The sequence below is a fragment of the Phoenix dactylifera genome, chromosome 3, assembly GCF_009389715.1.
Source record: "Phoenix dactylifera cultivar Barhee BC4 chromosome 3, palm_55x_up_171113_PBpolish2nd_filt_p, whole genome shotgun sequence".
Taxonomy (NCBI): Eukaryota; Viridiplantae; Streptophyta; class Magnoliopsida; order Arecales; family Arecaceae; genus Phoenix; species Phoenix dactylifera.
Window position 1 is genome coordinate 19,936,212 of NC_052394.1, and position 12,004 is coordinate 19,948,215.

Genomic DNA, 12,004 nt, shown 5'->3' on the forward strand with positions numbered 1-12,004 from the left:
GCGAAAAAGTTAAAAATATGGGGCGAATTAATGTTATTCAAAAAGCTATTATGGTATGAAATCAGCAGAACCAGGAAAAAATAGACATTTTAAGAATTAAGAGAAATTCTAAATTTAAGAGATACTAGCCTAACCAGTATATATGTAGTAGTTCTTGAAGCCTGTCAAACACTGAACTGCCATTAGTCCAGAGGGACCACACCACTGTAAGCACCGTTTGCAATAAATCCAGACCACCTATCCACACGACTGCCATTATTAAACCAGAAAAATCTCAAGTAACTTCTCTAGTACCCATTTCCCATGCAATGAATCTTTAGCTTCACACAGATCCAGGTGCAGAAAAGAGGGAGATAGTCCTGTAAACTAGCTTTTTTTTTTTTATTTTTATACAATGGTGTCTCACACAAAACGCACATAAGTGCAGCCAACAAAATCAGAAAAAAAAAACCGGCGAAGAGATGAAGTGGCTAATTTTTTCATATCCCTGAACAATTCAGTCTTTTCTCAAGAAAAAGATTCAATTTTTGCACTTCCACAAAACAAATTAAGAACATCTTCATGACCTGAGACTACCTGCCAACCTTATGGGGTGGTACTAGATTCTGAATTCCAGAAACTAATGTGTGCTGTTATTTCGAAGAGCGCTTTGGCAATAAGAACAAGAGTGAAGTTATAGCTGGCCATATCTTAGTCAGATTCTGTTGTGTGACTTTATATCTATTGGATGTTCTGCTCTCTCTGTAAACAGTTTTAGCAATAGATAGTCATGGCTCATCCACCGATCTGCAAAAACTTATTGCTCGAGGGACAAGAAACAATAAAGGTGCGCACCTAAAAATTTCAGCTGCTGGCCTCTCATTAATAATAGTTCTGTTCAGTTGGGTCGAATATTTAGACACCAAAGTGGAGGAGGACATGATGGATGCCTGTAACTTGGTTGGCAAGGAAATCTAGCGTAGATTTAATAGGAAGAAATCGGTCGCCCAAGAGCAAAGAATGGCCTGGTAATTCCAAGCGAGTTCCTGCTTGTTTTGTCATGCAGCATCAGTAAAATTAATATTTTTGATTCCGATCATCCCTGTAACTATTTCAGGAATTTATTTCACGCAAAAAACAATTAGGAATATTCACATTGATCTAGCAAACTTCATAGAAAGACCAATGTGGTACATAAGCTTGTGTTAAAAATCTCCATCAACTTGCAAACTGTTGTGGATGGGGGCACAAGCAGGAGCATCTATAGATTTTGGTGGAGCTCAAGTGCTATAGGAATTAGGATATCATGTATAGCAACTTAATCTATGTGAGTCATCAGATCTTTGAGCAGTCTTTCAGCAAAATTTTCGAGTTCTGGCATAGAGGACTGTACAAAGGAGAGTGGCAACGGAGCAAGTGGAACCCCATATAATAAAGGTTTTCTCGTAGCATCTGATCCCGTTGCAGCTATGGCTTCCTTCAGCTTCTCTCTGGTAGAGAAAAGCAGCAAAGTAACCAAAGAGAAACGACCCTACTGGTATATTTGTGACAACAATATTGTGGTTCACGCCAAAATGCTTGGTGCCAAATAGCTCAGGAGTTGCTGAGACGGCAATAGAGGTAATTGCCCCAGTGCATCCTCCAATAATAGTAGTACCGAGGTACAAGAAAAGTCTGCTTGGATTTAGCAGCAGGAAGAAGGCTCCTGCCATTGGAGCCATCAGTATGGCCATGAATGCTGGCCTTGACACCATGTACCCACTTCTGAATAAATGAAAGGAGAGATGTTAAATTTGATAAGCAATAGGCTGACATGCAGAAAAATAAAAAATAACAGTAGAATACAATGATTAAGCGAGTCATTTAAGAGTTTATATTGGAGTAGGATCTAGAGGCACGAAATCGTTATGGGCCATGTTCTTGTTCTAATTGAAGAAAATTATAATTAGCCATGACCTTTGTATCGTTTCCTAATCATTGAAAAGAAGAAGAAGAAGAAAAGCTATCAACAAACTAATTGAAAAAGAAAATTATATCAAAAGGTTGGAAAAGAAAAACAAAAGGAATTGGACTTGAGTCGGTAATCCTATAAATTCTTACTGATCAATCTAATCATGCATGCAGAAAAGAAAAGATGGCAATTTGGGTAGAAAGCTTACTTTGTTGAAGAGTAGTCCAAAACAGATGGCATGAGACGACCAAAGAAACCAAAAGAAGAAGACAAGGAGACCAGAGTGGTAGTCTTTGAGAATCCACGGGACTCGGCTATCTGTCCTAGGTTGTTCAAGAAGACCAAACCCAATGTAGCACTAAACATATAGCTGAAGAAATATAACCAAAAGTTCACCTTCTTTAACAGTTGAAGGCCTCCAACTTCCACGGACTCTTCTACTTTCCCATCTACAGACTCTACTTCCCTCATCTCAAGATCCATGACACTCTCTCTAGTATCAACCTCATCTACAGTAATATCATGAACTCTCCTCTCCCTCCTGTTCCACCATAACTCTTCTTTGCCTTCTCTATACTTCATGGCCAAAGGGACCACCAAAGGCGCAGTCAAAAGCAATCCTAGGCTTATTGCATGCTCTCTTGATTCAGGCCTAATGCTGCCAACAACTGCACAAATTCCAGTTGCCAGTGTTATGGCAAACATCACCATGAACCCACAACTTGATCTTGCTTTATTTTTGGTCTCCATCTCCCGAAGAAATGGTGCAACTAAAATACTAACTAATATAGGTACAATGGCATTGAGGCCGAGATATGTCTTGGCATCATGATTGGACTGCGGTCGGAAGATCACATCCGCTACAACAGCGTAGATCTTAGCACTCAAACCAACATAGCTTGTGGATATCCCAACTGCAACACGGCTATCAGAAGGAAAATTTTGGATGCAGATGATGTAGCATACAGTGTTGATCCAACATATACCATTTCCAGCCAAAGCGGTGAGTGTAAAGAGATGCCAGTAGGATAGATGAGTGCTTCCTAGGAAGAGAAACTGCACGCCATAGCCTACCAGCCCAAAAATTGCACCAATCACTGCAACCAGCCAGAGGGGTAGAAAAATGGCAGCAAGACCAGAAAACCAGCCGAAGAGCTTTCCAGCATCGGAGGCGAAAGCAAGGAAATTGAGCTTGACTTGAGAGAAGGATTTAAGATCTTTGAGCTGGGATGAGTAGACTGGGAAATCAGAATTTGCACCATTAATGGTTTGGAGCCAGATGGTCCCAACAAAGCTCAGCCATTGCACAGAGGGAGAAGGCATGGTCTGAGAATTTTTTTCACTGCCAGGAGCTGCTTCGGGTGGTGCTGTATTTATGGAAAGAGATGGTGCTAGTAGCAATCAATGGTGACTTAGACTGTTGTGGCTGTGAACCTGATAATGTGGTTTCTTCTTAACCAGTATGAAATACTTGACTTCTTCAAGGTAGAATTAATACCTGAAGAAATGATACTGTGGAAAAAAAAACCTTATAACTCTGGTGACATGTGCGTCACTGCAGACGAGAGCATGTTGCACAAATACTAGCTGAGAAGCCCAAAGGTTAAAACACGGTGCAGAGTGAAGTGCAAAATAACTTGAGGACAGAGTACAGTAACAGAACAAGTAGTAATGTGAATGTGAGGACTCAAAAGGCCTAACAAACTTATGCAATTACGCCATCAACATGTCGGAGGATTTTAAGGAAAAGTACCTTGCATGCACCTGCCTTGCACATCATATGTCACAGACCAATCAAATTCAATGTAGATTAGCAGGCCAAGAAAGCCAGAACCCACTAGTCTTTTAAGTTTCCAGTTACAGGTCAATTCTAACTGGACCACCTTGCAACCTGACATACTGTTTTTATGTGTTGCAGATTATTCCTTAGTGGGGGAAGTTTATTATTCCGATAGCTTTTTTCAATCTTTTATTTCATCTATTGTTTTTAGTATGTTCTTTGATGTATAAAATAATTACTAATAATTAGTTTATTTTTAAAAAAATGTAATGGTCTTCCATATTTTGCAAAAAAAAAAAAAAAAAGCTAATGAGTTTAGTTACCTCCGAATGGCCATGCAATTTCTTAGTCCCAAAAAGTAAAATGAGTTTTCTTATTTTCTGTTTTCATATCTTTTAATCCCTGAAATCAATACATTTATTTAACCAGAAATTAGAAAAAAAGAGAGTCAGAAACAAAGCATGGAAACAAATAAAAACAGTTCAGCTTGCATATGAATTTGCTAAATAACCAAACAACCAAAACAATCAGTCTGCAACATCTGGATAGATCTTAGATAATTAGCAGAGTACTAAAATGGAAAGAATCAAAGATATTATTTTTAAAGTTCTCATTTATTCCAAATAGAATCACTATAAAGAGAACAAAGAACAAGAATAACCATCCATTTTACACTAAAAAGACAGAATACACATTTGACATACTCTAAATTAGATGGTTTTTCCTTTGCTCTCTATGTACATGGGAAATTGATCCAAAGACTGCACTTCCAGAGTAACTTTTTGGTTTGCATTTTATTTCCACTAGCTCTGCACTCCTTATTGCAGCAAGGATTGTTTCAAAAAAAAAATCAGAATCTATCAATATAGTAAACATGGGCCCAAATTTCTTATATGGATCCTCATCAATTTAATCCCCCTCTCAGCTGTTGCTCAAAACCGTAACATGCCTGCTTGCAATTCGATGGAGCTGGTCATATCCTGCAAGAACTCCTGCTCCTGCCATTCCTGAGAGCATGTTAGCAGCTGCTCCCCTAAACAGTGCAGAGAAACCCTCCTTGCAGACTATAAGTTGTAAGGCATGGAATGCGCCGTGATACTTGGAAGGTTGTCCTGAAGTCAACATCATTCTCCTGCGCAGTGTGTCAAATGGGTATGCACAGACCCCAGAAAATGTTGTCACAGTCCATCCTAACACAAAACTAGCTAAAAAGTTTCCCTGCAACAACAAAAAGCCATTGATGTTGAAAGATAACAGGAATTAGGGAGTAATAACCAAGAGAAACCAACAAACTATTGTCCTTCAGGCATACGGTTATATCTTGCTTCACAATGCTAGAAGCCTAGAATAAATAAACAGGAGACATGATGGACTTGGGAGATCAACAGAACAATAGTGGAGATCCATGTTAATACATATATCTATATATATATATGATGCAGACCACAGAGAGATCGAAAAGAGTTTCATATTCTGAGGCAGTTGTGAGCAGTTGCGTACTCAAAAGAGAGAAGGCATTATGATATCTAATGCATGTAGGAAGGGGAGAAAATGTACCCAAATAAACTCATACACTTTGCAATAACCATAACCATCAAGCCTTATCCCAACTTTGGGTCAGCTTCACTTTGCACTGTTATTGTAATTAATAAAAGGATTTGTAGCTGGACTTCCTTTTATTTTTATTTTTTTATGCTTGGTTGCGTCCTACAAATACAGGAACTTTGCCTTGGGAAATGGACAAATGGAGTGCCTTTCTCTACACTCTAGAAAAATTTCTGTATCCGCTCTCCTCCTCTATTTACATTCATCTTTTTCTAACCTTTTGATTCAAATATTGCTCTCCATGAGAGAGAGAGAGACAAGAGAACTGCAACAACCAGCAACAAAAGTGTAACACATTTACTGAAGAAAGATCATTTGGTCATGCAGAACCACAAAAATCCATCTTCCTGTCATCATCATCAAATTTGCCCAAGACCGCCACAGCCCATGTTTCCTCTCACATGAATTGCAGGTGTTCGATGCTGATTTTAATGTAGATACCTGGGGTTAAGACCTAGGTCAGGATTCACTAACAATAAGATAGTCCAGTAATGCTCCAATGATACCAACTGTTCTAGAATGAATCATAAACTTCTCCTTATACCTAGAAATCAAAGCATGCATGGCCTATCAGGTACCGCAGTATTTTAGTTAAATGAGCTCATTAGAAGAGTTTGGTGGTTACCTCCAACGGTCCAACTAGAACAGCAGGCTTCACAGTGTCGTAGATGCCAAAATAGAGGCCCCGATACAGAGTGATACCCATTATAGAAACTCCAAAACCACGATACAAACCAGCAATACCATCACTTGCCAGTGTCTTCCTGTATACATCTAGTAGTCCTTTAAACTGGCGTTGGTTGTTAGCTCGGTATTCAATTGCATCCGTTGCAAGCCGGGTTCGTGCATAATCTAAATGATATAAAAGCAATGAAGTTGTTGCTCCAGCAGCACTACCAGAAGCCACATTAACTGCTAACCACTTCAGATAACCATCTTTCTCCTTTGAGCATCCAAAAAGGCTCTGGAAGTATCCCTTGACTGCAAAATTGAAGGCCTGCGAGAAAATGGAAAAAAAGGGCAACATTTTTGATAAAATTATTTCAAGTCATAACACATATGAAAACTATAGTGAAACCACATCAATGGATATTGGACATACGTATCAAGTATGATAATAGCACCGCTACTCTCTAAATTCAAGATCTTCAGGCATGTAAGGCATAAGATATAACTGTCCAATAGTATTCCCCTCCTTGAGGCCTATACTGTTTAATTTTGCTATCTCTCCATTATTTCATGTAACACCATGTGCTTATATACATAACAATTTTTATTAGAAAGTCAAAAAACTTCTTTTTACATATAAGGTAGGAATTTTAGGAAAAGAAAGCAAGTAGGATGTATGTTTGCACTACCACCGGGGTTGCAACAAAGATGAACAGTTTCCTCCCTACTTAGCAGAAAAACCCATCTCATCAAGCATCACATGCAACTAAAAGTTACTGCAAACACTGTAGATGAAAGGTTTCTATTTTTACTGAACAGGGTTTGGAGCTCCCAAAGCTTCAAGAGGAGGAAAACATCTTCATGTGCTTTGCTGCAGCCAAAGATTCGTCAACAAGCAAAACAAAGAAACTCATCTTTTTCCATAATACGATTAGAAACTAAAGAACCTAAAGCTTAGTGCTGAATAACTAAGCATTAGGTTGGTTTAATAGTACAGTTTTCGTTTCATTAATTGCCAATCCCTCATTCTCCATAGATTGATGGTTAAGTCGCCAAGCCACTTGTCATGCAGTTGTCTATGATGTGACAGCTTTCATGAGCTAAATAAAGTTGAGCTTGCAGGCAAGCTTGATGGCGAACCTGGCATATGGAGAATGAAAGGATGCAACAAACGGTGATGCATCAATGCTGAAATTGGTCTTGGGTTTTGTTTCAACTTAGAGAATCATGCCATCCAGATGGATATGCACAATTTTGTTCACTGCCAAAATTTCTAGGAAGTGCCAGCTAAAAGTAAGGCTACTAGGCTTATAAGCATATCATTTGAGCCATATAAATGGTGAGGTTTGCCTTTGATACTTTAGAATGGTTCACTAAAAACTGTGGTTGCCTCACGGCAGACTAATTTAGAGGTTTGACTGGCATATTGTTGGTTACTTTGGAAAGGGAACAATTAACAAGATTTAAATGCTTTGATGCTTAGAGCATCCCAATGCCCTAAGTGTACAATATCTAACAGCTCTGGCACATGTTTAGCGCAAAAGAGCTTCCTGTAACTGAAAATGTAGATTATTTATAGCATACTTTAGACTTTTCCCTTAAATCAGGATCAAATCCATAAGATTGATTGGTTTTGGCCATTGCCGTCCTAGTGCTATCAGTAAGCTTGCTGCCTTTGGAAAACATTCATGGATACATTCACACAGAAAAATTCGTAGCATAAAGTTTCCAATGCAAAAGTTAATATATAAAATGGGAATCAGATAAGGAGGATCGGGAGTATGTTCTTCTATCACTAATGTTCTGCCAACATATGGCAGGTATACAGGCTCAAGCTGAAATGCAGAGAACGAATGGTTCATTTCTCCAGAATATTGTGCTTTTTTTTAAGGCTAAATGAGTTCTCTGTCAAAATTGTTGTCAACAGTTGCTGTGCAACATATTTGGCTTACATAATTTTGCATACCACAATAAAGGCCCAGACGACCATCATAAGGCTTATAATGTTTCAGACTAAGATGCTTAGTATTCGATGTCAATTATTAAAGATAGCTAAGAACCAAAATATGACAGGCAACATTGCCACTCTGTCATACTGTTCTATCATATATATACATATATGTATACGTTGGTTTATTACTCCCCTTCTTATATCGAGAAAAACATATAGATGTTTGCTCCACTTTCGAAGACCTTCAGAGCACTATCCCAAACCAGAAGCAGACTTCTCGTATCCAAATACTACAGGCTGGCTCATGCATATGCAAAGGGAACAGAACTACAGATTGACCAGCCGATTCCAAGTTTTCTAAGCACAGGGAACGCTATGCTTCAAAAACTGACTAACCTTCACAATGTGGCTGAAAGGTTCTGATAGGATTTGCCATCCTCAGATCATTTCTTGGAGTAAAGATTGTTGGCAACTGAGCAAATATACGTAAAAGATTCATTGGAAAATCATTGATTAGGTATGGAACTTGCTTTTTAAAATAAACCATCCATTTTCAGATCAAAAGGCATAGTTTAAATCTTCATGATTTTGCAACTTGAGACTTCAGTTCTCATTCAACTTAACATTCGTGGATTTACCATGTGTTGATAGGATATACTGTTTCAAATTTTCAAAAAACAAAAAGGTTCAATTTTTTATGGATTTGTGATGTGTTGAGGAGACAGACCTTTTGAACTCGTCAACACACTAAAAAGGTTCAATTTTACTGGTATCTTGATTATAAGTGCAGCTGCAACCTAGAATTACATTTTTCTATAGTCTCATAATTACTTAGAGGGTCACAATTAGATTGTCTAGATAAATGATTAATATCAAGCACTGTATTCTTAATGTCAAGACCAATAACTAGTCCTTTTTCTCTTTTCCAATTTTTTCCACATGTTCTCTTGATTGATAGATATGCTTTCATTTTGTAAAATGCACTTGCTTTTCTCTTTTCTTCCTTTAAAGACAGATTATACTTTTCACAAAATTGGAGGTCAAAAATGTAAGAAATGAATCACATTAGGAGATTCTCTTATTTGACCAAAGAACCAAGCTCACATCACGAAAGTAAAAAGCACCAAGCCTATAAAGTAAAGGAGCAAAAATATGGAGAAAATCATCTTGTCTGAAATCATGGACTTTCGATTCTTTTGTGTCATGCTAATAAGCAAAAGGAATATAAAAGTAGCAATGGAAGAATTAAACCAAAATTTTTATAAAGCCCAGCATCCCACATTTATATTTTAATGACTTAAAATAGCACGATAAACTAAGTCTTTCTCCCAGAATGCCATCCAAAATTCAATCCCTCCAGTTGCGAAGAAATAAGCATGTACATTGTTGAACTAAACACAAGCCCCTGCTTCTCAATGAATGAACTCATAACAGACACCAAGGATTGAAGTATTCTGTGCTGATGGAGTGCAGGTAAAGCACTGCAGCTATACATATCATGGTAAGCTATGTTTCAGTGCTTGGCAGATAAGACATGCACCGACATAGCAGCATGCCAAGAGCTGGCATACAGCCAGTAACATGTCAGTGCCTCATGCTTGTAAGGATGGCACATATGATGCAGTGTCGTGCTGCTACCGATACTTGAATTCGTGGTAAACACTGATTTATAGACTTCAATCCCGATAGATCTCACATTCTATTACAGCAGGGTAGTCAGTTCTCAGTACCTAGCTAAAATGAATCTCTGCGATTATCTAAAGAAATAACAAAATTTTATCAAAACCCAATTTAATGAGCACTCATCTACTGACAGCGTGATGTAATATTCCAATTTTAAACCCATCTAAACAAATCAAAATTTCAATAACAAACAATATTCATGAAACTCGATTCAAAATAACAATGAAAAGAGCACACAAATCCTGATATCAATCCAATAGAATCAAACAAACTAGAAGAACAAGAATTGGAAGAAAAAAGGTGATTTTTGTTGTTTTTGGAAGAACACCAACCTGGGTGGGGAAGTATCTGATGACATTGGCCTGGTTCCCTCTCCAGAGGGAGAGCACGCCCTCCTCTCTCAAAACCCTCGAGAAGCAATTGGAGATCCCGTTGTAAGGCCGCCGTAGGTGGCCTCTCTTTAGCATCTCCCCCTGGTTCTGCAGCAGGAGCTTCACCCGCTCCACCGGCGCTGCCGCGCTCTTCGCCACCACCGCCGCGACGCCGCCCATCACGAAGTCCGCCGCCATTTTCCCCGTCGGCCTCTCAGCCGCCTTCTCCGCCGCGTCGATGGCGGCGCCGGCGGGAGCCACCATTCTCCCGTCGTCCCCTCGCTCTGGAGAGGAGAAAAAACAAGATTGGTGTCGACGGTCGAGCCGGCGAAGAGATCATAGCTTTAACGGATGGAGAGGGAATAAAAAAATCCGAAACAAAGAAGTGGGTGTAAAAGATTCGAGTCTAGATTGGTCGGACTTGTCGCGTCCCAGCCCAAATAGGAGACAGATTCGTGGGACGATGGACCGATCAGCGATGCCTACGTCATCTCTTATTTAATTTTATCTTTTTCTTTATAATATTTTTTAAAAAATTTAAATTTACGTGAATATCTTTTTAAAATTTATATTGTATCCTTCCGGGAGATATTATTTTTGTACAAATATTTCTAATAAAACTGTTATTCTAACCGCATTAATAAAAATCATATTTATTTTAAATAAAATAAAATAAAATTTTAAAATTATTTTTTTGTTTTTCATTGTGATCGTCTTATAAATATTTTTTTATATGTCTACCCATTAAAAATATTTTAATTACTTTAATTTAAAACTGTTAATTTTTTAATGACGTTAGATGGCGTGGGTATATATACAAAAATAAGAATAAAAAAATAAAATAATAAAATAAGTATTTAATGAGGATAAACATGTAAATATTATTTTTGAAAAAGTATTCGTGCAAAATTTGATATTTCAAAGATATTCATGTAAAAAAAATCCTTAATTTTATTTCTTTCTTTGTCTAAACATGGGTCACATCAATGGGATACTAGGACAGCTAACGTGTGTCACATTTTTTTTTTCTTAAACCTTTAATCCGAAAATAATAGTTTTCCTTTTTTCTGAATCAGCTAATGTTACTTTGATAGAAGATCGCAGCATCAAATTCAATTGTGAATCCATCTTTTATTTGTATGTGTTTTGTAATGCCCTCCCGGATTTTCCAAGTAACAGAGAGAGGCCAAGTCCGGGTGTTCTGCCTCTTATTAAAGAAACAGTATTTTTCTTTTTGTTGGCATCGTTGGATCAGCCAAAGCTAGCAATCAAGTGTCCTGAATGGTATTGTCGACTAGATGGAGTTATTCCAATAAGTTAGTGATATTGTGGACTAGATGATGCATATAGTAATACACACTAAAGTTGATGTCCATACTGAACTTTTGCATATATTAATACATTGTGATGCAGTTGTCTGAAATATTTACATATTTAATGTAGTTTATGTGTGGATTATTTTGATCTGATTTGACATAAAAAATATAATGGTTTGGTAAAAAATGAATATCAATTTGAAACAAAGTTTTTAAACCTTGATACATCAATTATCTCGATGAACCAAGATCTTGGTCTATTGAGAAAAATAAAACTAAGATTCTCCAAGGTCCAGATTGTTTTGGACCAAAGTATCAATATCTCAATTAATATGATAAGTTTGGAATTAGAAACTATATTTAATTATTAATTTTGAGTTTTATTAATAAATAATATATTTATGGAGCTAACAAAATGACTGAAAAATATCGGCCACCAATATCTCGGCTTTATCAGTTTATATCGATTGAGATAAAAAGATTGAGATTTATGCATGTATCATATGATGAGCTGCCAAATATTGTTATAGACAAACATCTTGGTCGACAAAAAAATCTTTAATTTGAAAAGAATTTAATTAGGCATGAATTCTATTATTCAAACTAATTCAAATATGAATTGGATTTGCATAGTGATTTTCAATCCAACTGCAACTCTAGGTGTGATGATCAACATAGTTTAGAAATAACTGAGAACCA

General features: G+C 37.3%; 2 protein-coding genes across 2 annotated transcripts; both read right to left on the reverse strand.

Annotated features, from left to right (window-relative positions):
- Nucleotides 1-540: 540 nt before the first annotated feature.
- On the reverse strand, nt 541-3,384 carry LOC103714398 (protein NUCLEAR FUSION DEFECTIVE 4-like). The gene is made up of 2 exons (XM_017844569.3): nt 2,139-3,384; nt 541-1,743 (listed from the first exon to the last, which is right to left on the reverse strand). Exons 1-2 carry the CDS (start codon nt 3,251-3,253, stop codon nt 1,335-1,337), a joined length of 1,524 nt encoding a protein of 507 aa, XP_017700058.2. The 5' UTR covers nt 3,254-3,384; the 3' UTR covers nt 541-1,334.
- Nucleotides 3,385-4,289: 905 nt separating this feature from the next.
- On the reverse strand, nt 4,290-10,333 carry LOC103714397 (ADP,ATP carrier protein ER-ANT1). The gene is given in 4 exon segments (XM_008801633.3): nt 4,290-4,655; nt 4,658-4,928; nt 5,941-6,312; nt 9,951-10,333. Coding segments are annotated over 4 exon segments (987 nt in total). The 5' UTR covers nt 10,254-10,333; the 3' UTR covers nt 4,290-4,614.
- Nucleotides 10,334-12,004: the final 1,671 nt, after the last annotated feature.